The following is a 25,600-nucleotide window of genomic DNA, read 5'->3' on the forward strand; positions in this document are numbered from 1 at the left end:
TTTCCTCCCTAATAATGTCTTTATTATTTATCTTAATAAAATGTTAAAAGGATGTTTAATGCTGTGCTTGTCATGGTACTAAGCAGGCTGAGGTCTCTATACTAAACCCCGAACAGTGTTTACCACTGTTGAATGAGGGGGACACAGAAGCCATATGCACTAATGCTCCATAATAAAGTGATATAGAAAGGTCAGAAAAAGCCATTGAACTGAGAACAGAAATAGGAAAGCTGGAGTTTTGAGTTGAGGCAACATTACCTAGTGCATGAGAGCACTCTATTGGTACGTCCACACAACAATCAAAGGTATGACTGCATCTTAGGCCAGCACACCAGCAGAGAGCCATGAGATCGGTTGGGGGGGGGGGGGGGGGAGGCGGGGCAGGCTCAAAACAGGAATACCTTGCTTCCTTCTTTGGAGGGAGAACACAGCTCTACCCTCCTCAACTACCAACTGCAGAACTCCACTTCCTCTGGAGAAGTTTCCTCAAGTTATCCTGCCCTGAAGCCCTCCCTCCCCAGAAGACAGCAGTCATGTGCACTGAACACTATACAACACTGCTTAAAAAGCAATTAAGCATTAAACACAAAGAGCCAAGGGGCCTTATCCATTTAGTTTTATTTACTAAAAAAAGATCAGCATCTATAAGCATATAAGCAAATCAACTGTACATAATCCATCCACAGATAGTTTATGCTGCTTTCTTCCTGAATACAGCACAGTAAAAAAAAAACAAAAAAAGGTTTAGCACTACCATGTGTAAATGCAATCTTCAACAGTAATACATAAAAGAACCAAGTTTTGTACTAATCTTCCTGGATGGATTTCATGAGGCCAGACTATGGCAGTGCTACACAATTCAGAATACTATCTTTGATAAAGTTTGTAGAATACTGAACAAGTCATAGAAAAGTAACTCACTTCCAAAAAAAAAAAAAAAGTATATTTGCATATACAAAATTCTTAATAGAACCACAAGTTCCAGATAGAAGTGTCAACATTCCTCAAGTTATTTCTGATGTATTCAATTAATATAACTGTTAGGGTAACAACCTATTTGAAAAAAATACTGGCTTTCCTGTGCAGTTAAGATAAATTTTCAGCAATAAAAGGTCAGAGTATAATAATTTAGCACAGATTAAGACCACACTTTAAAAGATTGAAAATTCAGTCAAAATTAGTCTACTTTTTCAGTTTTCTACTATCCACTTAGTAAGAAATATACATGTTGTATGAGATTTTAGGGTCCAGTTCTGCTTACATTGCAAGCATGGGAACCCACACATCTTTGGGATAAAGTTGCTCCTAAAGCCATTCCTCTCATTGCAGATAACATTTAAAACTAGTAGATACTCCACACTATATTTGTATAAATATTACACTGATTGAAAGTTATATATTACAGTTAACGATTTGATAGTTATCAAAACTGTATCAAGTGTCATTTCCACAGGAAAATAGCTCAGCTTTGATTAACACCATTACCAAGTACTAGTGCAACTTCCAAGTCTGGCTTTAATGAATATACTGTGTTTGGTTTTTTTAAATGAAACAGCCAAGTTTTTGTAAAAAAAAAATAAATAAATAAAATCTCAATTTGACAGAATTTAAAAAGTCAGTCATTTCTATTGTTACATTTTCCATAGAGAAAGAAAGTAAAACTGAGTTACTGCAGGAAGTTAACAAGGATGTCCACCATAAAAATGTAGTCTGACCAGACTAATGCCTACATCAAGAATATGTAGAATGGCTAACAGGTTATTGTTTCCCAAAGCTTTTAAGTTTCATATTTGGTTTTGTATGGCACACAGAAGTCAAATCTCACCTAATGCTTCAAATCTGAACTAATGTTTCACATTACAATAGGAGCCACTTATTGACACTACGTTTTTTAAGGTAAGGTGGTTCCTGATGACAGCATGAGGATTCAAATATAGAACATGGTGCATTATTCTGCTTTTGTTCTAGGTGTAGTTCTTGACTAGTAGGAGCAAGTTTCTGTCTGCATAAACTTCAGAGCACTTCCATCTCTTGACAAACTTGTGCAGAGTGATGCTATTTCAGCACACTTCTGTGTGCCAATGCTGATAAGTAGGAAGAGTAGTTATCAGGCAGCTGCAAAAAAGTAAGTTTGAAAGAATGATGAATCTTATTGATAACTATTCTTCACCTTATCTGTCTTTCAAGTTAAAACTATTGATTCTACCCCTTCAGTTTGGTTTTTATTTTTTTAAATTGTAGGCGAGATTCATTTCTAATAGCTATGGGATAAATTTAGCTCCTTCATAAAAACCAATATACTGCCTAGGTGAAGACACACATCAGATGTAGATTTTTATTTATTTATTTATTTTTATTGCCCTGTCGTCTGTAGGGAAATACTGCTTTGCTACTAATACCTGAGCTCCTAGTTTGGAGAGATACCTATTCCTTAAACTAAAGTCATTCTTTGGCTGTAATTTGACCAAGTCATCTTCCTTTTGACGTCTGAGTTTTTCTCGTTTTTCTGCTCTGTAAAACAAAAAGGATTAAATTAAGACATGCGCGAACAAGAATCTGTTCTGTTAATCTGATTGTTAATTTTACTTCTAGTAACTAACAGTTTATAATGTTTACAGGTGTAAAACTGCAGGTTAACAAAAAGCTAAGAGACAAACATGTGGCAAGTCACGCTAACTTGATATTCAAGAAAAACAGACTATTTTCTGCAATTTTTTTTTTTTATTTAGCATTTAGAACTTTATTGGAAAGTTACAACATGCTAACTCACATTTTAAACAAAATTCAGACTATGCATTTATCAGTTAAACAAGATTTGATCCCTTAAAATATATTAAGATGATAGCACAAAAAAGAGAAGTGACAAAAAACTGTACTAAAGAGACTGCTCAGCAGTCTTACAGAGTTAATAGCAATCAGGATTTGGTTTTATCACAGAATAAAGATTCAGTATTTGACCATACAGTACTTGTTAGACACAGCTCCCCACTCCCACTTATTTTCAACTGAAGCCCTTTCCGTAAAGAGTAAAAAAGTCATGGAAGACTGAACTGTGTTTTACTGCTACATATGATAGGGTTTTGCATGAAGAATGTGACAAAACCCACATTAACAGAGACCTGTTAACAAGTTTGGGAAGGCAATGATCTTTTCAGCACACAAAATACAAGTCAAATAATTGCTTAAAACCATTATTAGGCAAAAGCTCTTGACACCAACCAAAGAGATACTAAAGTGCTGCTTCTTTAAGTGAGACACTTGATCTAGTTTATATTGCAAGAATGTTTGCTTCAGGTTGAAAAGGAAACGTTTTGCAATTACATGAAACTTCAGTTCAGTTTAAAATGCTATGACCCAACACAGTGTAACTGCTCTGAGAAAGATGTATGCTTTGTAACAATTTTTAATAGCTACCAAACATTTGTGTCATCGTAAAATAGTTTACTGTAAAATCCTCGGCATGTTAGTATGTTTTCCAATCAACTGTATTGTCCAGTGCTAAGCATCGAGCTCTAAATACACTATAATTCTTCAAGTTGTTAAGTTGCTGATCAAATGCTCCCCACTTCTGGATGATATTTGCTAGTCAAATTTCTTTTCTGCAAAAAACATTGTAGTGAGAATTATTGAAAACATGCTACAAGGAACCCTGACATTCAGGGTGCTTTATCAAACACAAAATGTTATATTTTTGAATTATATATTGGAAACACTGCACACAACTTGCATTGACCAGAAAAATTGGCAAGTCAAGTAAAAATGTGTATCTGCTTCTGGTGACGGAATGCGCGCCACATCCTGACAAGAGCCTTACATAGCCTCTTCTACTGCTCCTTTACCACCCAAAACAGCTTCACATCTTGGTCACTATCTTTTGGAACCAAGTTTTCATCAAGTTTGAACAAGTTATGTTGCTGAAGTGGGATCTTAGACCCAACCCAAGTTTGCCACACGCCAGTATGAAACCACCACCACCACCAGCCACTGTGGGAGAGATGGTTTTGGTTGGGAGATTTCATTTTGAAGTCATGCATGTGTAAGATGTTATAAAAAAGTGTTTTTATATAGACAATACATACAGAAATATTCTAGCACTTTATAGAAAAACTATATTTAGTTCTGTAGCCACTGCTACAGAACTAAAAAAGTGTCTATTGGCAATTCACTACAGACAGATTACATATGCAAGTTTAGCACCTCACATTTTAGCACTTACACGCACAAAAGCATTGTAGTTCAGGCAGAAGACAATTTATTGTAAGTTAATTTCTGTAACATACAACTAGATACCTAAGCAGCAGCATTGAGAGGGTAAAGGTGTTTTACTGTTCACAACAAGAAGTGTATCCAATAAAAATATTCATCTGGTTCACTTGTAAGTTATCTGAATGAAGTAGTCATAATACCTAGCTAACTTAGAATTCTGTTGACTAGTTTATCATGACATTAAAACATACTAATACAGAACACATTAAATACATTTCACAATGTTTAATTAAGATAAATTATCTGTGGAAAAAAACCCGGAAAGAATGGACCTTAGAGTTTTATTACTCTCCCATCCTTTAAGTGTCCGCTTCAAAAAAGGGCCTGACTCTGAAGCCAGTTATATCTACTTCTATAGTCATCTCCACATTATCTGAACACCTTAGTCATTACTAGATTTTATCCTCACAACACCCCTGAGACAAGGAAGTATTAACCACCCCATTTCATAGCTGAGGAATTGAGTAACTTGTTCAAGATTACATAGGAAGTCTGTGATTGAGCCAGGAATTGAACTCAAGGAGATTTTAGTCTTAGTCTAGTGTCCTATTTAGAAGGACATAATTATAAGTTTTTAGGAAAAAAAATATCTAAAAGCAGGCAGCTTTTTTTTTGGCGGGCGAGGGAGTTTACAAGTGGGTTGTATTTTCCAGCCATGCTGGATTTCTACATTTGTAGAATAAAATCCTAAACAAGTGTATGTTATACATCAAAGTTCAGCTTCACTGTAGTGTTGTTAATGCCCTTTTGGTCACACACTACTAAGTCCTAGTCTACACCAGGACATTAGGTCGATATAACTACATTGCTCAAGCATGTGAAAAATCCACACCCTGAGAGATACAGTTAAGCCTGTGGTGTAGACAGTGCTAGGTCGATGGGAGAAGTCACCTGTCGACCTAGCTACCGCCTCTTGGGGAGCTGAAGTACCTACACTGACAGGAGAGAGTCTCCCATTGGCATCGGTACTGTCTTCACTGAAGCATTACCATGGCACTGCTGCTGCAGTGCAGCTGTAGCTGTTTGTGTATAGACATACCTTCGGTCTAAATCCTTAAGTTAGGGAAGTTACCTTCCATTAAACTCAGATGTCAATGACAGTCAAAATAAACTTGAAATAAACCCTGTGTCTTGACAGGAAGCAATTATATGCATGATACCAAAGCTGTCTAGAGTGCACAAAGTCAGCAGCTGATGGACATGCAAACATTTAAAACGTGTGTGTTCAGTTATGCGCACTTTTTCTTCTAATAACTAGAAGAAGGAAACTTTTCAACATCCATTGCACTCGATAAGAATGGATACGAATTACAGAAATGTTTTGATAGCTTCCCATTCACAACTAAAAGCCAAGATTTTCAGAAATAGGACCCTTAAGTTCAACTCTTCAGTAACCTGAAGGGTAGTGGAAGCTGTGAGTGCTCAGCACTCTTAAATTATTAGGCTTCTAAAGCCATATTTAGGCACCTGTTAGAAGCCTAACTTTAAGATCCTATTTTGAAAAAAACAGAGTCTTCATTTGTCTTGCTTCTGATATTAAACCCAGATCTTACTTGACTCATAAGTAGCCCCAGATATACTCTGCTCTGTATTTTACTTTGCAATGGCAATTAAAAAAGTATGCCATTACCCAAAAGCCTGACTAAAGAACAACAACATGCTACTTGTCTTTTCTTAGCTAGTCACACCTACATAAAAAGGTCACCAGCAAGCAGTTTTAGTTCAGAAGTGAGCAGTGCTAATAGGTTTTTTTTAAAATATACTTGGGCTTGTCTACACTCATTTCAGTGGAAACACGACCTATGCCAATGGTAAGGGTTCTCCTGGTGGCATTAGTGCTCTAGCGCCCCAATAGGCAGTAGCTAGGTCAACAGAAGCATTCTCTGGGGGTTACACAGGGGGGTGGTTTTTTCACATCCCTGAACGATGTACTTAAACAAAAGATAATTTCCTAGTGGAGGCCAGGCCTTAGAACTTTCATTCAGCTGGAAGGAACTCTATTTTCTTCTTTAATATATAAAGGTATGTTTTCAAGAGTTAGGACCAGCAAGATATGATGCCTGGGCAGTAGACATAGACAGCTTTTGCTTTACTCAATCAGAGGAGGCAGGAGCACGTAGTTCAGAGAGGGAGAAAGCCACGAGCCACACAGCAGACTACATTTTGACTGAAGATCAGCTCTGTGTAACTTGAAAGCTTGTCCTTCACCAACAGGAGTTGGTCCAATAAAAGATATTCCCCCCCGTCTCTCAAATAGACAACTGCAAAGAGTTGTGTATTTTAAAGGAGAACGCCAGCACTCACTACAGTGCAAATTCTGGGCACCCAACTTCAGTTACCGGTAGATGGCCTCTTTTTCATAGGTGCTGAGCATCTTCAACTCCAGTTGGCTTCAACTTTTTGCAGAATGAAGTTGTGAAAAGTTATTCTTGCCTCATTCATTCCTGATAGTTCAATGCCATACCTGATTCTAGACTTTTGGCACAATCTCCCCTTAACCACACTTTTGTAGTCAATTTATTTTGCAACATACTATGTGTATGTTTAAAAAAGAAAAAAAGATTTCCAAGTTAATAAAGCTTTTAAAAGGACATCAGTTCTCAGCTTTATATACTTACTCAGCCGCAGCTAGCTTTTGCAGTTTTTCCCTTTTCTTTGCCGACCAGTTAAGATCACCTCCTACAAACAGAAGTTATATTTATTTAGGAACTTCTGAAATGTGTCTTTATATGATATACTCAACTAGAAACATCTCTAACTTGAGAAAATGAAAGTCGATATACATATGGAAATTAATAATATTGAGAGACCTTGGGATAAGACAAGACAGCAAATGGACAGAAGACTACAATTCGATATGGCAGCTAAAAGTCAATGCATTTCTAGGCTGCATAAACAAACAGACGTCAGAGCAAGAGCAATTGGTCTAGAGTTTATTAGAGTGAATTCAGTTCTAAGTAACAAGCTAAGTTCAGAGAAGAAGACTGATAAGTGCTAGAAGAAATTACTTAAAGATTTTTAGAAAGTTAACTATTTAGCTATCACCTCACCTAAGTTATAATATGATAGGAACAAAAATTTAAAAGGGATAATTACCCAAGAATGAGAGGAATTTAGGATGATAGGGCTAGGATTAACAGCATGTAGTAAAGAAAAAGTGAAGTTTTAGACTGAACATCAGGAACAGCTTTCTTGAGTGAAAAATATTTTAAATCAAGGAAAGTGGTGGAAGCCCTACAAAGCTTGGGGCATTTACACTATACAGGATAAAATGCTAGCATGTCCTTGATAGAAACAACCCAATATTAGCAATAAAATGGACTGAATGTAGCAGCTTTTCTCTGGCTCCATCGTTATCCAACCCCAATGCTGAAAATACAATTAGATGTACAAAAACAATCAAGGGGGAACTAAGATAATTTGCTTTCTGAAGAGCCAATGCAACTTTTACATATGCAAACACATAGCACTTCAACAGTTACTAGGAGGTCGACAAAAGCAATCTGAAATTTTTCCAAACAGGGATAGGGAAATGGTCAGTGTCTTACTCAAAGCCTAGTATAAATGACCAAATCAGATATCCATGTGCAGCTGTACTGTATTCCTTTACTAAGGTTGATCTAACGATATTAAGTACCAGGTGTGTTAAATCTAGTGCTCAAGTTAGTTCAAAGGATAGGTTCGGAATCCCCTGCTTACCCTGGGATATTGGGAGTATTCAGCATATTGATAAGGTTGAGGGAATTTTCATGGTAATTTGCAAAGGAAACTTTTATATTGAGGTGATTTAGAAATGTCTCCATTACCCTCCATTAAGAGGGTAAAATTTTTAATCCACAGAGTTGAGCCAGAACAGCTTCGTCACCCTGTGTAATACTAGTTACAGAGGAAAGATTTAGATCATTGTTGTAACTAAAATTACTGAGCAAACAGAAAATATGTAAAGAGACAATATAAACATGCACTTACCAGTAAGGTGATTCACAAAATACAGCATGACTACAGCTATTAGTGACACTAGAAAAGCAGAAGAGGGTTATAGTCAGCAAGGTTACTGTGAGGGGAAGAAAACCAACTCTTACCCTGAAATGCAATTAAGCAACAGTCAAATCTTTTAGGTAGCAGTGTTGACAGAAGTCGGGATTTAAAAATCAGCTAAGTGAATTAGGAGCATGTCCTATTGACTTATGCTCCTAACTCACTTAGCCACTTTGAAAACTCCACTTAGAACGTTTAAGCAAGATCAGGAAAATGGTCACTTAACATGGAAAAAAAAATCTTTCCCTGAAGATCCCCTTTTATAAAGGTTCTGACTATACTTAATATCCATCTGACCTCATTTTCCCCCTCAAAAATTTCTTCAGTACCCAGTATAAAGTCCACTTGAGGGTAAATGATCAATACTCCAGTGAGAACTAATTACTTTCAACATCAGTTTATAAAACAAGCACCCAACTATCAATCTACACAACAGAAAATATTCACTGATGTGGATACAAACACACTGAGTATTAAGGAAAATGTGTCATGTGAGCTCCCGTATATTCAGGAGCTGTAAGTTCCCACAGTAATGTACTTACAGCAAACACAAGCACTGAAGAAGACTTCTAGAAAGAGATACCCTCGAGAATCCAGTATTGTACCAGCTGCTATGGCAATAATTGCCAGACCCAGATTTTGGATAGACTGCATACTAAAACACAGGGTAAACAATCTGGTTATCCACATTACATGAGGAATTTTTTTTATTATTTTTTTTTATTATTTTTAAAGAAGCCAACATGCTTAAGTTATGAAGAGTACCTAGAGTTTCCTTATTTGCATTTATAAAATACAGCTACAAGAAGAAAAAAAGAGTACTTGTGGCACCTTAGAGACTAACAAATTTATTTGAGCATAAGCTTTCGTGAGCTACAGCTCACTTCATCGGATGCTTATGCTCAAATAAATTTGTTAGTCTCTAAGGTGAAACAAGTACTCCTTTTATTTTTGCGAATACAGACTAACACGGCTGCTACTCTGAAACCTGTCAGCTACACGAAAGACTCTGTACACGGTCACAAGTTGCATCAAGGCATACAGAGGCAGATATGCAACAAGTACATTTTCAGATTGTACAAACTGTACCCACAAATCTGAGGACAGAATCAAGTTCTACATTTGTGACCTGTTAATTCTGCCAGTAATCCTTTAAATGTGAAAAGCAAAAGCTATTTTGGAGACGGTAATTTCAGAAGAATGAAAACGTATTAGATTTGTTTGATATCAAAACAAGCATATCTTGAAGAATTTGAGGACTGTTCCTAGCTTGAGTAATTTTATAAGATAATTTCATTGCAACGAACATATTAGCAACCACTCTGGAATAAGACTCTCAAAATTTAAATGGTTCTTCTGTATTTGGAAGTACCCGCTGTAGACCTCCCCTGGGAGACAAATATATGAATACTTACAAGCCATAAGCAGTTCCCAGCTGATGTTCCGGAACCACAAAAGCTACCATTGGCCACAAAGCACAGGCAAGCAGTGAATAGGCTACTCCTAATACACACTGTTGAAAACAAGATTAGAATAAATATATTCTAAAATATATATATAGAAAGAGAGAGAGGCTGGTGTTAAATACAACTAACTCTACAAGTACTAAAATATAGTATTTGGTATAGATTTTAATAAAAGGATGACATTTCTGTCAACAGTTTCCTCAGCAGAAATGTCAGACTCAATAAACATATGAGCATAAGCAAAGTAATGGTATTTTGGCAACAAGCTTCTGGATGAGCTTTGCATAAGCAGAATAAGCCAATTAGAAAAAAAGTTTAAGTATATAATACACAGAAAAGCCAATTTATTTTAAAAAAACCAAGCTGAGTGGTTAAATTGTACCAGGTATGATTAGGGATAACCTGGTAACATTGTAGGGATCTTCAACAACTCATAGTGGAAGCTCTCAGTTGGGGAATTAATATTAAAAAACTCATGGGTTTCTGAACAGTACAATCAAGCACCAATGAAACCTTTACACCAATCACCACATATGCCACATTTTACAGGAAGCTTTTAGACTATCTTCATACCAATAAGAAAAGAATTACAAAAACTCTTCCCTCTCCTATCACCTGGAAAGCCAGGTGCCTTAGTAAAAGTCCACTGTACAGGCCTTCGGAGGAGTGAACATTTTAATTATGTTTTAATGATATCCAAGTTAGATGAAATAGCTTTTCACCACATACCTGTCAGACCTTAAAATTGTAATGCTATCAAAACAAGTACTGTGTCACACTGGAAAGCAGGAAGACACGCTGCTAGCCCTGATGGGTTGTTAGGTATTGATCTTTAGTCTGTCAGTGCTTTAGGGCTGACTTTCTGGGGCCTCAAGTAGTATGTCTTGGGAAGGTGATACGGACAGAAGGTAGGGGTTTTCTGGCAGTCTCCTCACACACACACACGTCAATAAAATGGATGTGTGAAGCTGTTTAGGGGTTTCAGGTATTTGTACACAACTGCCAGAACAGAAAACAGCCGATCATAGAATCACAGAACTGGAAGGGACCTCAAGAGGTCCTCTAGTCCAGTACCCTTCACTTGTGGCAGGACTAATTATCTAGACCATTCCTGACAGGTGTTTGTCTAACGGGCTCTTAAAAGTCTCCAATGATGGATATTCCACAACCTCCCTGTGCAATTTATTCCAGTGCTTAACCACCCTGACAGTTCGGAAGTTTTTCCTAATGTCTAACTAAACCTCCCTTGCTGCAATTTAAGCCCATTGCTTCTTGTCCTATCCTCAGAGGTTAAGAAAAACAATTTTTCTTCCTTCGCATACTGGAAAATTGTTATGTCCTCTCTGTCCTCTCTTTTCCAGACTAAACAAACCCAATTTTTTCAGTCTTCCCTCATAGGTCATGTTTTCTAGATCTTTAATCATTTTTGTTGCTCTTCTCTGAACTCTCTCCAATTTGCCCACATCCTTCCTGAAGCGTGGTGCCCAGAACTGGACACAATACTCCAGCTGAGGCCTAATCAGCACAGAGTAGAGTGGAAGAATTACTTCTCGTGTCTTGCTTACGACACTTCTGCTAATACATCCCAGAATGATGCTTGCTTTTTTGGGGGGGGGGGGGGGCAATAGTGTTACATCCAGCCCATTATCTCATTTACCAGTGGCCAATACCAAAGGAAAATGCAAGTATGTTCCAGGGGAGGACTGTGGAAAGCCTCAGAGCCTGGGAGCTTCTTCCTATAGCCGCCAGCTGTTTGTAAGTAGGAGGAGGTGGCTGCAGAATTGCAGTCTTACAACCCACCCTCTGCCCTCTACCAGATTCCAAAGGAGCACAGGAATTACTCTAACGGATTAGACCTGAGTTAATGACTTACCAATAAGGGAAGTGTCCTGCTAACCTCTCCCACCCCCAGTGGTTGGCTTGTATCCTGAAGCATAAAGACTTATAATCTTTATAAAAGTTTGCTTAACTAATGTAACTGGGGTGCTCATTAGCCACGAGTGTCTAATACAGTTTTAAAGTCCTATTAAGCTGTCTATGTCTACACTAAGAGAGCGATGCTACTGCGATTGATGCACTGGGGTTCAATTTAGCAGGTCTAGTTAAGACCCGCTAAATCTACAGCGGAGCGCTCTCTGGTCAACTCCAGCTCTCCACCGGGAACGAGTGAGTAAGGTAAGTCAACAGGAGACTGTCTCCCGTCGACCCAACACGATGTAGACACCGCAATAAGATTACCTAAACTACGTCGACTCCAGCTATGTTATTCATGTAGCTCATGTAGCCTAACTTAGATCAGCTTACCATGGTAGTGTAGACGTAGCCATAACTTCAAGCAGATAATCATGTTGTGTAAAATATTCCCTAACTTCACTTTTAATTTCTGTTTCATGTAGCGTTCCCTGTTCTTGTATTCAAAGAGAGTAAACAGGAGTGCCTGATTAACTTTCTCTACGCCATTCATTATTCTCTATCTCCATGGTGGTGGACTAGTGGGCGCAGTGCCAGCAATATGGTCAAAAGAGCATGATAAATACAATTTATCATATGGCTATTAGATAAGATCACATATGTACACAATTAAAGTCATTGTTACCAGCAAGATTTACCATAGCAATCCAAGGGCTCCAGAAAGTAAAGGCCAACATAATGTGAGAAGCAAGGGTTGCCACTACAGCAAACATAACCCAGACAATATTTCTTCCAAGTTTATCCACCAGGAATCCAAAGACAGGGGACATGGGTGCTGATATGATATATACGATGCTACAAAGAAGTGATAAGGAGAGTTTGAAAACACATTTAGTCTACATTTTAAATCATATGGCAACTTCTGTCTTTCCATCATGAAGCATCACTATCTAAAACACCAAATTCCCTCTCACTGTGGAGCCCCACGCTTGAATTGTTCTGGGATGCTTGAGGGCATAACAAATACATTCCATCTCCAATAAATAAACCTCAAAACAGCATAATTAGTATCTGGTAGTTGGGGGGGGGCATGCAAATTTAGCGTTTACCACCTGACAATTCAGGGATCAGCCTCAAGAGAAGAAAATCTAGTCCACTTATATTGCAGAAAGGCAATTAGCCATTTGTAGAAGTCAGAAGGGCATCATCCCAGAGACCAAGATGCCTAGGTAGCCAGCGGTGTGGTCTACTGGTTAGTACACAGGATTGATTTACCAGCGATGGATTCTGTTTCTGGCACTAACAGTCACTTGTATGATGTTAAGCAACTCATTCACCCTCTCTGTTTCCTCAGTCTACCTCACAGATTTGTTATTATACTTTAGTTAGTTGATTGCTGAGTACTATATAGCTACAAAGCATAATTAGCCTACCTTAATAAGCTCTGCTGGGGAAAGGAGTGCTTCTCAGTACACGACTCTTCTAACAGTGGTCACAAAACAGATCTTTCCTTGTCTAAACGAAGTTCCATGATTCATTTCTATAGTTTGGACTTCCCACAAGGGAGGGACTGATGCTCCTTGATAGAATAGCCTATGCATACCCCCGGGAATGCATTAGTCATACAGCACAACACAAATATGTCTGAAGACAAGATTTTTGAGAAAGACTCTCTACTCTCTCCCTAGACTAACAGACCATAGTGACTGACACGCTCTTACATAAAATCCTTTAATCAAGTAAATTTGCAGGAGTACCTGTTAATTGCACTTGCTTCTTGAGAAGAAAATTTGAATTTCTCAATGAAGAAAACCCTAAAGTAAAATCCATAGAGAAGTTTTAGAATATTTTTTACCCATTTAAAATGTTACCGTTTTAGCTTAAATTTGACAGTGAAAATAGGAAAAAATCATATTTATTAAGTTTTTTTAAACAGTTTTTGACAAACATAAAAATGCATGTTATAGAAAATGAAATCCTCCAGAGAACAAAGAAATTCTATATGCAGTATCAAAGGTATTTAGGAGATGGATTTCTATGATGGAAGGTTCTAAAAATGTTTTTTTCTACATCAGAAGTAAGTAAGTCATCAAAAGCACAACTCACTGGTGGCTAACCTAGTGATGGGACAGGAAGGACCAAGCCACTGTATTAGACCAGCCAAAGCAGGACCTTTTGGAGAGAATGCATAAGCAAAATGGAAAAGCCGGACAACTATCTTAGTGTGGAGAAGTCTGATGGTTAGTGATGCTTAGTCAAATCTCCACTTAACATGACAGCGGAGAACACAAAATGGCAGCCTTCCATGGCTCTTGCTGCATTAAAATTGCAAGTTTTAAGTAACCCAATTCCAAGTTTTAGGTAACAAATGTAACATGCATTACGCCAACTCAACCAGTGCTAAAACCTAAAGTGTATTTTCTAGAAAGTGCAACAGATAAGAAAATCCACATCACAACTCTCAAACGGTAAGAGATGGCACAAGCAATGTCATTGAAGAGACATCAAAAGCAGACTAACATGCAGAACTGCTACAAAAACTTTTCCTAATGATTTCTTGAAAAATAAAACAATAATTTTTCATTTTAAATATATCTTTAAAAATTTACATTGGCACAAAGTTAATGGACAAAACTACTTGTAGAGACAAACTGGTATGGTACATTAGGAAGTGATGTTTCTGATGCAGCTTTTGTTTATATTTCATTTTTAAAAAGGGGGGGTGGGAGGAAGGGAGGGAAAGAGAGAGACACTTACTTCCCAAGTCCAATGAAAGGAAACACAGCCGCATAATAACAAACACAGATTATAAATATGAGCCACAAGGACAACGAGAAGTCTTTCACATCAGTTAATTTAATCACTTCACCTTCAGAAAGAAAGAAATATTGGGATCAATGCAAGTTATCTATAGGTAAGTTTAATATTTTTAAACGCTGAATAAAACTAAATAATGCATTGTAGAATTGAGCGTTCATGTAGTTAGATTTTGTATGATATAGTCTCACTGTATCATAAATTGTGCAAGAGGGAACTAATGACAAGTTTAAACCTGCATTTTCTTGATCCTATCTTAATGCTATAGAATTGCCAAAACTGAAGACTAAAGTCCAATGTATTCCATGGCAAGCTGGACATAAATTCTGTGGCACGGTCCCTAGAGTCAGAGACAGTCTGGGAGCAGCAGAGTGGAACATCTGCAAAGACTTCTATTTAAATAAAGAAGTTGTCAATTGAAAAGTGAAATTTTGCTGCAACCCCGAACTATGGAGAAGTGATTAAATATGGGAACAGAGCAAAACAAACTATTTCCAGTATGCCTCAGATTTTTGTATAGACAACACATCACTACAGATTGTTGGGGGAAGATGTATACTTTGGCACTTGTGTAAAAGAAAGTTGGACTCTTCAAACCTAGAGAGCACAGGAGGCTTTTGAGGTTGCAGGATGCATATTAGCTGGATGTTTCTATTAATAGTAAGCAGTTATTAAACAGCTACGGCTTACATTTATATGGTCTTGATTTCAGTGTAAAACATGGGGCATGAACTGTCCTTTCTGTAGGCTCGAGAGCCATTGCATCCAGTTTTCACTCATGTTTTCCAATCATGACAGCTAGAAGCAGGGTTTGGTTTTTTATTAAATCAAGGATTTTGCAGCAAGAAGAGGATGAGGGGTGGTAAAATCAGAGCACTGGGAGCCTGATATGACTAATGGACAGATACCCTTTAAAATTAAATTCCAGTTATTTTGTTCTAGAGTGAAAGATACGAGTCCAGGTTATATACACACTTTAAATAACTGATATAGTACTATAGATGAACATACTAAGCAAACTGAGCGTTTTAACTATTGTTATCACTCACCAGTTTTTCCTTGCTCTTTACAAAGGATTTTTTCTGCTCTCTTGTCCAGATAAGCAAGAATCAATGCACAGCTTAGTGAAAAGATACATGTTACACCACCTGGAAGAGGAGACGTTCACTGTACAGTAGTAACTCCAGAAAGACTTAGCTCTTAGAATATGTATTTTTTATCATACATCTCTAAACAGACCAGACCAGTCTAACAATCGCAGAGTATACTATGACCACCAGCTGCTGGCACTATAAAACTAAATAATGGACTACTTCAAAGTCTTTAAAGAACGTAAAGATATTTCGGCTTACTAAACACCACCTTATACAGACACCACCTTAAAATCTTTTACCTTTTATTTTCAAAAACAAGTGTTGAAAGTACAATTGTGCCTGTATTTGATTACAGATAACTGCACTTATCTAGAAATATAGTTCCCTGACTACACACACAAATCAGCAGTTACAGGATAATTAGTGTAATGTGTGAGCAATTCTGCACCAAAGGTTAGCTGTACTTGGAATATCAGAAGCAAAGCTCAAGCCCAGATGTAAGCAGGAGCAATGTCTTAATACCCATGGTTTGGTTTTGTGGGGGGGGAAAAAAGACCTCACCCAAGTGGAAATTTTCTCTCTCTTCAGAGTACAAATGAATAAACATGTACAAGAACTTTGACATACTGCCTTTTTGAGGACAAGGAATGCACATAGTTCAGTGGAAGTTAAAAATCTGCCCATGATTTCCAAGCATATGCAAGACATGAAGGCCATTATACATCCCCATAATGAAGACTAACTTTGATTTCAGTTGCTGGTTTATACACACCATAACACACCACTAACTGTCAATCAAATGTGATAACTTCCCAGACGTTGACTTTACTTGAAGTTTGAACTTATTGCTGGCCGTAAAGACTTGCCTTGCCAGTTATACTACTGCTCTCAGACTCATCTACAGTTTATTTTCAACATTATCAAGCAAATTTTCAACTGAAGAACTCATAGTAACTTATCACTCATTTAGCTTTTTCTAGTTCATGCATATTATTTAAAATGTTCAGTGTTTGTTGCTTATGTCATGTAGCATTCAGGATTTTCATACATGTGTCATTGATGACTTTTTTTAAAAAATATTTACTAACCTATCATGAGTGTAAATCCAAGTGTACTGTGACCTGTAGAGCCCAGCAGATCCTGAACTCTGGAGTATATCCATCCCATGATATTCATATTCACAGTGCTCCCCTAGACAGAAAGGACGGTCATGAAGAATATTGCAGTTTACAATTCTATTATAGTTTTAAAAGGATCAGCTGAGGTGAACTCTCACCAAATGCCCAATAAATATCAGTGTCTAAGAAAAGCCATCTGAAAAAGAATGGATCTACAAAGTAAGCTTGATTTATGCATCCGAAGGTATAAAATTAAAATTGCAACTAGTACAAGAATTGAATAGGTTCAAGATTACAAAGATAAGAATCCAGTCACATACAAAGTTTCAGAAGAAACCCATACTAGATCTTTCTGCACTAGCAGCAATATCACCATGAACTCTACATTAAACACTGCAATGGCTTATGTGTTATATGTATGATTTGTTTAACCCATACTTTAAACCAAGTAGCAGACTTCAGGAGGACATGTCTAACTAGAGCAGAAGATAGTCCTCCCAGAACAAGGGATATTCTAATGATCTGTTAAGGGAAGGCTGGAAAAAGAAAAAAGGAATTTTTTGCCAGAAGCTGGGAATGGGCAACAGGGAACTGATCACTCGGTGATTACCTGTTCTGTTCTCATTCCCTCTGGGGCACCTGGCATTGGCCACAGTTGGAAGTCAAGATACTGAGCTAGATGGACCTTTGGTCTGATCCAGTATGGCCATTCTTATGTTCTTAATACAGCCGATTCTTATTTCCTAGCCCAAACAGAATGAACAGCAGGCCTATCGTTGGATGGCAGGTCAGACATATTTATATAAATTCCATAAAATACTCTTGTAACACTTCCATACTGCACAGCTATGTTGCAGAGTAAGCACAGTTAGAAGCTCAGGTCCCAAATCAACTGATGTATACTGCAAATTAAAATGCCAAAAAAAAAAAAAAAAAAAGGCAAGCTAAAATTCAGCCAAGTTGACACTCATGGTGTACACTGTATCAGTAAAGTCTGTTGTACATTTTAAAAATTCACCCTTGAAGAAGGCAGACATTCCTGCCCTGCCTTTGTATGCAATATTAGTTTATACCAGGGCCTCTTCAGAAGTTTGACAGTTAAAACCTCAAGAAACTGCTGTGTCCTGGCGGTTACATCATGCAAGCTGTAATGCACAACATCCACGTTGGAGTTGAAAATGCTCTCTTATGAGATTCTTCGTAAATGGTGTTTTGGCAATTTTTCATTAGTGCATCCTGACCTTACCACACAGTTCTCTCTTCCAAGAAGTACAAAGTCAAATTTTAAACATATGATTATATAAAAATAGTGTTATAGGTCTTCATACTTACAATTCTGGCCATGCTAAGTTGTAATCCAAACACGAGGTTTAATTCCTTGCCTTTAAACCAACTGACAGCATAGGTGTTTTGTGCTACTGCTAAGGATTCCCCACCAATTCTAAATAGGGAAAAGAGAAATATGTTAAAATGTAATCTGAACACCTGTTGTGATATAACAAGTCAGTACAATGAATTGACTTCAGTTTGTGTAGTGCTGTGTAGGTTCACTTGAATTTTACATGCACACATCTAATGTAACAGGAATCATAACTAATAGAAACATGTAGGAAAGACAGGTTTTGCATTTTGAAGACGATAGCAAAAAGTGGGAAAGAATAACCTGAAGTCTATGAAAATGGATTACAATTGCCTTTGGTTGTGCAAAGAGCAATGTGAAGAAAGCAGAGGCAAAAGTGAAGTATGTGAGACTACAGCACCTTCTTAGCTGAGATGGAATAGTGTAAGAGCCAACGGGTGATGACTGAAGTTAACAGAGCCAGGATTTCACAAAACTAAAGTATGTGTTTATTGTTGCTCATCCATAGTATGTCATGGATTGTCAAACTTTTTCATACTGTCGATCAGATGCATCTGATGAAGTGGGTTCTAGCCCACGAAAGCTTTTATGCCCAAATAAATGTTAGTCTCTAAGGTGCCAAAAGGGCTCCTCGTTGTTTTTGCTGGTACAGACTAACATGATTACCACTCTGAAACCTGTAACCTTAATAAAGGTATCTTATATCTTTTCATTTGTGATCCTGCAACATCCCTAAGGGAACTACAGCAATTATTTACATGTTAAATTGTATTAAATGCTAAAAACACATTACTTTTACAACTAGAGACAAGGAGCACCAGCACCTGAGTGCAATTCAGATGACTGCTTGGCCTGCTGGTTATGTATGGTTTCATTATTGTTTAAATTCAATGAAGTCATTTATTAAACACAGCACTGAAACATTAGAAAGTCATTTCCAATTTCTAATTCTTTAATAAATTTAGGAATGCAATTGCAACCGTCCACAGACCTCCCTGAAGATATATGTAGACTGTGGGATCACTAGTATGCCAAGCACTTTGTAGAACACAGAAAAAGGTGGCCATGCCTCTAAGTGCATATAATCTGATGTTGACCTTTTACCTAGACTTACCCAAATATGAATCTGCCAGCTTCCATTAGCCAAAAAGCATTAAGTAGAGCTCCCATCGCAAAGATCACCTGTAAAATAATAACATGTAAACAAAAAACACCAAATTTTTAGTAACCCAACTTTAAACTAAAATGATTCTGGAACATCAAACTACACAAAACACATACCATGCGAGCTAAGAAGCTGGTTTTTGCTTAGTGATTTTTTTTCCTGAAAGCTAGCAAACATATGGAACTTCGCAACATTTTAATGCTTAAATGCTCATTAGCACATTAAATACACACGTTTGTAAGTATGCACAACACTACCTAGTAAATTTAATCAAATGCCTACTGACTAATATCCAGTTGTTAACTGATGCAAAATGAATTTCTGGTCAAGCATTTAAGTTTAAAAACATAAAAAGAAAGTCTCTTTGTAGATGTATTCTTCATACTAGCTGCTGAAGGCACCCAAAAGTGTGAATGAACATCTGAACCTATGGAAAGGGTTTTTTTTTTTATAATTACTAATTATAGTCAGTTCCTGTCACTAATGTGTTATCATGCACAGAATATGGATTAACGCATTACCCAGTTACTTTAGTTTCAATAAATATAAACAAGCTAATAAGCTTGAAAACTGCTACAAAATCCTTACAAAAATATTGTTTGCAAAGCCTGGTTAATTGTACCCAAACCTACAGCAGTTTATGTACATGCAGTATTCCCATAACTAAAAATATAGGAAATATAAATCTGTGAAATAGTTTTCCCTAGCTTTAAAGGAGCTTAATTATTGGCCATGTTATCTGATTACCCCTCACCGCAGGAAGATGGACAAAAGTTACTGCAAGGCCACATGGGAGGAAGGATGTTTACAGAGCACTGTACTTTATCACTACATAAGGCAATCAGATCTACTACAGAACATACGCACCAGATGTGCTCTATGTTCTGAGGCCGTGCAGCTTTCAGGTAGAAGGGAAGAATCAGGACAACTGTTAACAAGGCACACGATTCACCTCAAAAACCAAGTACAGGTGAATGCACTAACAATAACCATCCTGGAGAAATGTGGGCAACAGCAAGTCTTTATACAACTCCAGCCCCAAATACACACTGTAAACTGTAAATAACTGCTTTGCAATAATAAGAAATTTTAATTTGAACAATATAGGCAGGTATATCTTAGGAAATACCTCTACGGGTTTCTTAAGGCAACTCCACAATTGTTAATCCTAGCCGGGTTTTTGCCTGCAACCCTCTATCTGAAATGCACACTGTTATGGAAAGGCATAATGCATATTAATTAGCACAGATTATGCATTTTGTTCAGCAAACCCTTCAACATCATGAGACAGCCTGCTGTGCCCCCTTTTGTTTGCACTTACCTGTCCAACACAAACAAAGGAGCTAAATATTATGGTGCCCAACCTGTCAACGAAAATTTGAGATATTTAAAACTTTAAAGCCAGAGATATTAGAGTACATTGAAAATATTTACACTACTACACATTAAAAACAGAAGTGCTTCTGAAGCGTTCTTAGGTTTGGAGATTTACATCAAAGTGCCCAGAGATCTCTTTTCTACCTGTTACTAACTGTGTGCTCCAGGATGAGGAAACTGCTATTGTCTGTGACAAGCAGAAATGTTATTTGGAAGAGTACATATGTTCAGTGCATGGCTCGGGACTTCTAGCTCTATTTAAGAGAATTTACATCAGAAAGCTCCCTATTACATGGACATGCCAGAGCTCTCTCTGGCTAAATATTGCTTATCTGATCATTAGCAGTAAAAAAAAAGTCTGGCACTCTTCATACACGCTTTCTTTGTGTCACTGATGCATCTGTTGCACTAATTATATTAGAAATGCCATACTTCCTTCCCCAAAACTTTAAAATTGAATGTGTAAACATATTGAGGGGACTGGACTAGATGATATCTGGATAGAATACGATTCTATTATTCTATGATTATACTTTACAAACAGTAACTGATCCTTTGTTTTATACTAGGTTTGGTGTTCATATCACCCCAGACATGTATCTAACAGATTTGAGAAATAGAAGTGCACATGTTCTGGTTTTCAAGTACCATGATCAGTTTCCAATTCATTTAAAACCTGTAACTTTAATCTTCATGTTATGTGTCATACCGCCTTCCTTCTAACAATGAAGTGACATAACTAGAATACAGTGAAAACATTACACCATAGGCGCTGACTCCATGAGTACTTAGCACCAACCGGCAGCCAGCTTCCCTCCCACCCCACAGGTAACTCCTGTCCACAGGCAGCTGCACTGATCAACTCCTGCCCCTTCCTCCCAGCACCACCCACCCACCGCCATCAGCTGTTCCACAGCATGCTCCACAGGATGTAGGGCGAGGGGAGGAGCGGGGACAGGGCACACTCAGAGGAGGAGCAGAACTGGGCAAGAAGAGGCAGGGCAGGGGCAGAGCAGGGGGTTGGTCGGCACCCAAGCCCAAAGGAAGCATCATAGCAAAGGACACATATGCCTCATTTTTAACGAGATTCAGTTATTACTTTTAAAAAACTGAAAATGTATTCTTTCCACAATGTATGAGCACCATTCAGCACTTTGTAGTCAAAATTCCCACTAAATGTAATCGTTTTGCTCTGGAGTGAGTGAGTGAGTGAATATTTACTTCAGAGGTTGGAGGAATCAAAGCTCTTATGCAGTTTTTCCACTTGCAGACTCTCTCATACTATTACTGCATGTACAAGAGATTCATATACCCAGAAGTTTAAAAAACACCACAGGACTATTTTTGAAGTACAGCTTTTAAGACACTACTCCTCTTTAAATAAGCCTGTATTAAATATGGGAATCTATCTGCCTACCTTTGAACAGTTTGGAACTTTGGAACAGTTTCTCAGTAAATAATTATATAGTATAACTTAGTACACAAACCAGAAAACTAAAGTTGTGAAATATTTCCAATCAAAGTGAATTGATTTAAATCACTGAATTCAAATCATGCTTAAATCAGCAAGCAGGAAATCTTGATTTAAAAGTGTTATTCTTGTTTTATATTTGTACCTGGGGTATGTCTACATATAGAGTTGGGGTGTAATTTCCAACCTGAGGAGTCATTTGTGCTAGCTCTGATCTAGTGTGCTAAAAACAGAGCACAGGTATGGCAGCATGAGCCACAGGAAGGGCTAGCTATCACCAAGTACATGCCGAGGGTCTCTGATGGGTACATACTTGGGGCAGCTTGTCCATCCTGCTACTGGTGCCTCCACAGTTACAATCTATTTTTAAGCATGCTAGCTAAATCAGAGCTAGCGCAGATGTGTCTCCTTGAGCGGGGAATCATATCCCTAGATTCAAGTGTACACATAGTCTTAGCTGTTTTTCTAAAGAAAGACTACATCAAATAATGAGAATGAACCATTCAAACACATTGATTAGCAACAAATATAGCCCTTCCACTAAATTTAGTACTTTGTTAGCCTGAAGAATACACTAAATCTATAAACGTTTATTTAAGCAGTTATATAAACTAACATATTTGTCCAGATTCTTAATTTTTACATTTTTTTGTTATGTTAGAAAATGGCATGACACACTTCTGATTTGCTAGATTACTGTATTTCACTTAGTATTTGTGTCAATTGGATGGAAATTGAAATTCAATTAAAAGGTGTATTTTAAAATGCATTTTTGTACTTTATGAAGCCACCTTACATGTGCTGATATATAACAAACTTTACCAAAAGTAATTAAGCAGAATGGAAGTATCAGCTGTAGTTCACAAATTGACTGATCATTTCAGATCACTATGGACTAGAATTTCTAAAGTAAATGTGCTTACTGAGCTAAGACACTTTTGAAAATCCCACTAGGCACCTAAATCTGGCCTGCCTTCTCAAAACTAGATCTCATCCTCTCCATAACTAGTTTTTAATCCTAGATTGGAGGAGGAAAACAAACTTTCCTGCTTTTTCATCTTCCAGTTAGTTTCTCAACTTTGAATAAAATAGTCCACATGAAGAAAACTCTCTCCACACTTGACACTGAAACCCAAAAGTAATTAAGGCACAAGATTTTCAGCACAACTAAAAGTACTTACATTATTAAAAGTATCAGCATTCGCTCCATTGTAATATGAATACTTCACACAGTACATGACTTTGGGATGCTTATAAAACTTGAGTTGACTTCAAAATATAAAGATATTTTACCCTGATTTTGTACATAATTTAAAAAGCTACACCACCCTTTAACGCATTAAAATTTGAGGATTGCTCACTGATGCAGCAGATTTTTATTTAAATTATTGTGCTGTATTATAGTAAATGTAGGCCTTAACATAAGTTATCAATTTCAAGTCTCATTTTATACAGGGTTGTTGTTTTTTAATGCAATTAAGTTAAAAAAAACCACATATCACCCTGATTTTAAGGGTTTTTTTTTAAATGAATCAAATATATTATCCACCCTCTTTCACAAATGTGTTTTTCTATAAACAGATTTTGCAGCTTATTCAGATTTAAACATTCAAAGAAACTCAGTGAAAGCTGGTAGAATGTCACACTTCAAAGGATCAAGTCATTAGAAGGGCAGATGCATGTCCAGAAAAATCTCATCTACATTTTCAGCGTAGATGACAGTGTTGTCATCCTTACCTTATTCCAAATACTCTGTCTATCAGAAAGCCTCCAAAGAAACAGAGAACCACATTGGGCCAGGAATACCAGGCATACAATGCCATGAATGTAGCTGTGTTCACCTTCATATCCTAAAAATATGCAAAATTTACAAAAAGTGTCAGTTAGCACTACTTTAATTAGAGTGACAGGTGACAATTTCTAAGACAGCATCTAATATTAAAACATTAAAAATACAGCCTTCCTTTTAAGAGAAACTGTCACCAGGTGTTTAGAAATCCAAAGGCAAGTCTTGATAAATTCAATTGCCATAGATAAGCAGAAAACTTCCAGTGGCAAAGGGTAAGCCTCGCCTATAAAGCCTCTGTAGAATTTGAATGGGAAGATTTTTAAAAGGAAGTCAAAGGGAATGTTGGGTCCTTAACTGCCCTTTGTGCCTCTTAAAATCCCCCCCAAGTTAGTTAGTTTTAAACCAGTTTCTAGCTCTTGCTGTGAAGAAACCATTCCAAATGTGACGCAAACGTAACCAATGCAGACAGAGTCTGAAATGAGAGATTTTAACCACCCGAGGTTCAAATTCTAATCCAGACATATCATTCATATGCTGGGGAGCTCATCCAGGAGAAAACAAGGAAAAGAAAATATAGGGAAAATATGAGAGGGGTGGTGGAGAGCATCTCTTCCCTGGGATCACTGTACTTCAGTCTTAGCTAGAAATCCCGAGGTCCTTGCTTTGCCTCCAGAGATGCACAGAGGAGATCCCACCCAGAGCATGGCTTCATGGGATGCAGCAAATGCAAGCCTTCTCTATGGGATCCCCAAATCCTGCCTCCACCTCCTCCTCCCCTGCACAGTCTTAGGGCTAGTCTACACTACCGTGCTACACTGGCGCAGCCTGTAGCATGTCTGGTGAAGACACGCTATGCTGAGCGCTCTCCTATTGGCTTAATTATTCTACCTCAACGAGAGGTGGAAGATATGTCAGTGTCTCCCCCCAACTTAAGCATTGTCCATACCAGCGCTAGGTCGATGTAACTTGCATCACTTGGAGACGTGACTTTTTCACATCCCTGAACGATGTAAGTTACATTGATTTAAGCAGTAGTGTAGACAAGCCCTTAGATTTGCCCCTAAAACTGCTTTTACATCTACAATTTTTGGAAGATTTCAGTCACACCCCAAACCCTAAGCACAAGTGAAGCCTGGATAGAGGAGGAGAAGTCTTACTGCTGACATGCAAAAGAATGCTGCCAAGCAACACAAAAGGCAAATACCCTAAAACAGTCAGATGCGGACTGTATTCTTACAGAATGTTAAAATTAAACTAACCTCCAAGCTGATTTCTATAATCTCTTGAAAGACAACATGGTTCAGTGTTAAAATTAGGGTTAAGATAACAAGAAATAAGCAAAATTTTGACAGGTATATAAACACTGTTTAAATGGAGAGCCTTCAACGTGCAAAATACCAATGGATTTTGCATATCAATTTGTCTTTGAGTAAACTACACGAGTGTAATTATTTCCTCTTCGTTTTGGTTTACTAAGAGCCCAACTATGCAATTTTTACTTGTAGTGAGTAGCATTTTACCCACATGACTAGCCCCAACTGAGTGGGATTATTTGTGCACAGATACTACTCAGTGAGAGTAAGGGTCATGGATGTTAATCACACTGCTTAATACACTATAGGAAGGTGATCAGGTACTATGGTGATAAGCACAGTATACGAAATTAGATAGAATCACTAGTTACTGAATAATGACCCAGACTTTTTGCATATACTCAACTTCTTCCTT

At 37.5% G+C, this 25,600-nt stretch overlaps 1 protein-coding gene across 2 annotated transcripts in view; it reads right to left on the minus strand.

The window, feature by feature from the left end:
- Window positions 1-606: 606 nt before the first annotated feature.
- The window catches only part of MFSD1 (major facilitator superfamily domain containing 1), a 30,073-nt gene continuing 5,079 nt past the window's right edge, over window positions 607-25,600 (minus strand). Inside the window, exons 3-17 of one of the 2 annotated variants that reach the window (XM_074963692.1) lie at window positions 23,821-23,933; window positions 20,557-20,599; window positions 19,185-19,252; window positions 18,043-18,151; window positions 16,681-16,783; window positions 15,548-15,646; window positions 14,439-14,550; window positions 13,439-13,495; window positions 12,380-12,536; window positions 9,720-9,817; window positions 8,847-8,959; window positions 8,236-8,283; window positions 6,885-6,945; window positions 2,400-2,511; window positions 607-2,115 (exon numbers count right to left, since the gene is read on the minus strand). In XM_074963692.1, the coding sequence (XP_074819793.1) occupies window positions 2,056-2,115; window positions 2,400-2,511; window positions 6,885-6,945; window positions 8,236-8,283; window positions 8,847-8,959; window positions 9,720-9,817; window positions 12,380-12,536; window positions 13,439-13,495; window positions 14,439-14,550; window positions 15,548-15,646; window positions 16,681-16,783; window positions 18,043-18,151; window positions 19,185-19,252; window positions 20,557-20,599; window positions 23,821-23,933 (1,353 nt within the window). In that variant the 3' untranslated portion in view covers window positions 607-2,055. Of the gene's footprint in view, window positions 2,116-2,399; window positions 2,512-2,556; window positions 3,600-6,884; window positions 6,946-8,235; window positions 8,284-8,846; window positions 8,960-9,719; window positions 9,818-12,379; window positions 12,537-13,438; window positions 13,496-14,438; window positions 14,551-15,547; window positions 15,647-16,680; window positions 16,784-18,042; window positions 18,152-19,184; window positions 19,253-20,556; window positions 20,600-23,820; window positions 23,934-25,600 lie in introns of those variants that run through there. The other variant, XM_074963693.1, reaches the window with a different exon arrangement.

The sequence above is a fragment of the Natator depressus genome, chromosome 9, assembly GCF_965152275.1.
Source record: "Natator depressus isolate rNatDep1 chromosome 9, rNatDep2.hap1, whole genome shotgun sequence".
NCBI classification, from domain to species: domain Eukaryota; kingdom Metazoa; phylum Chordata; order Testudines; family Cheloniidae; genus Natator; species Natator depressus.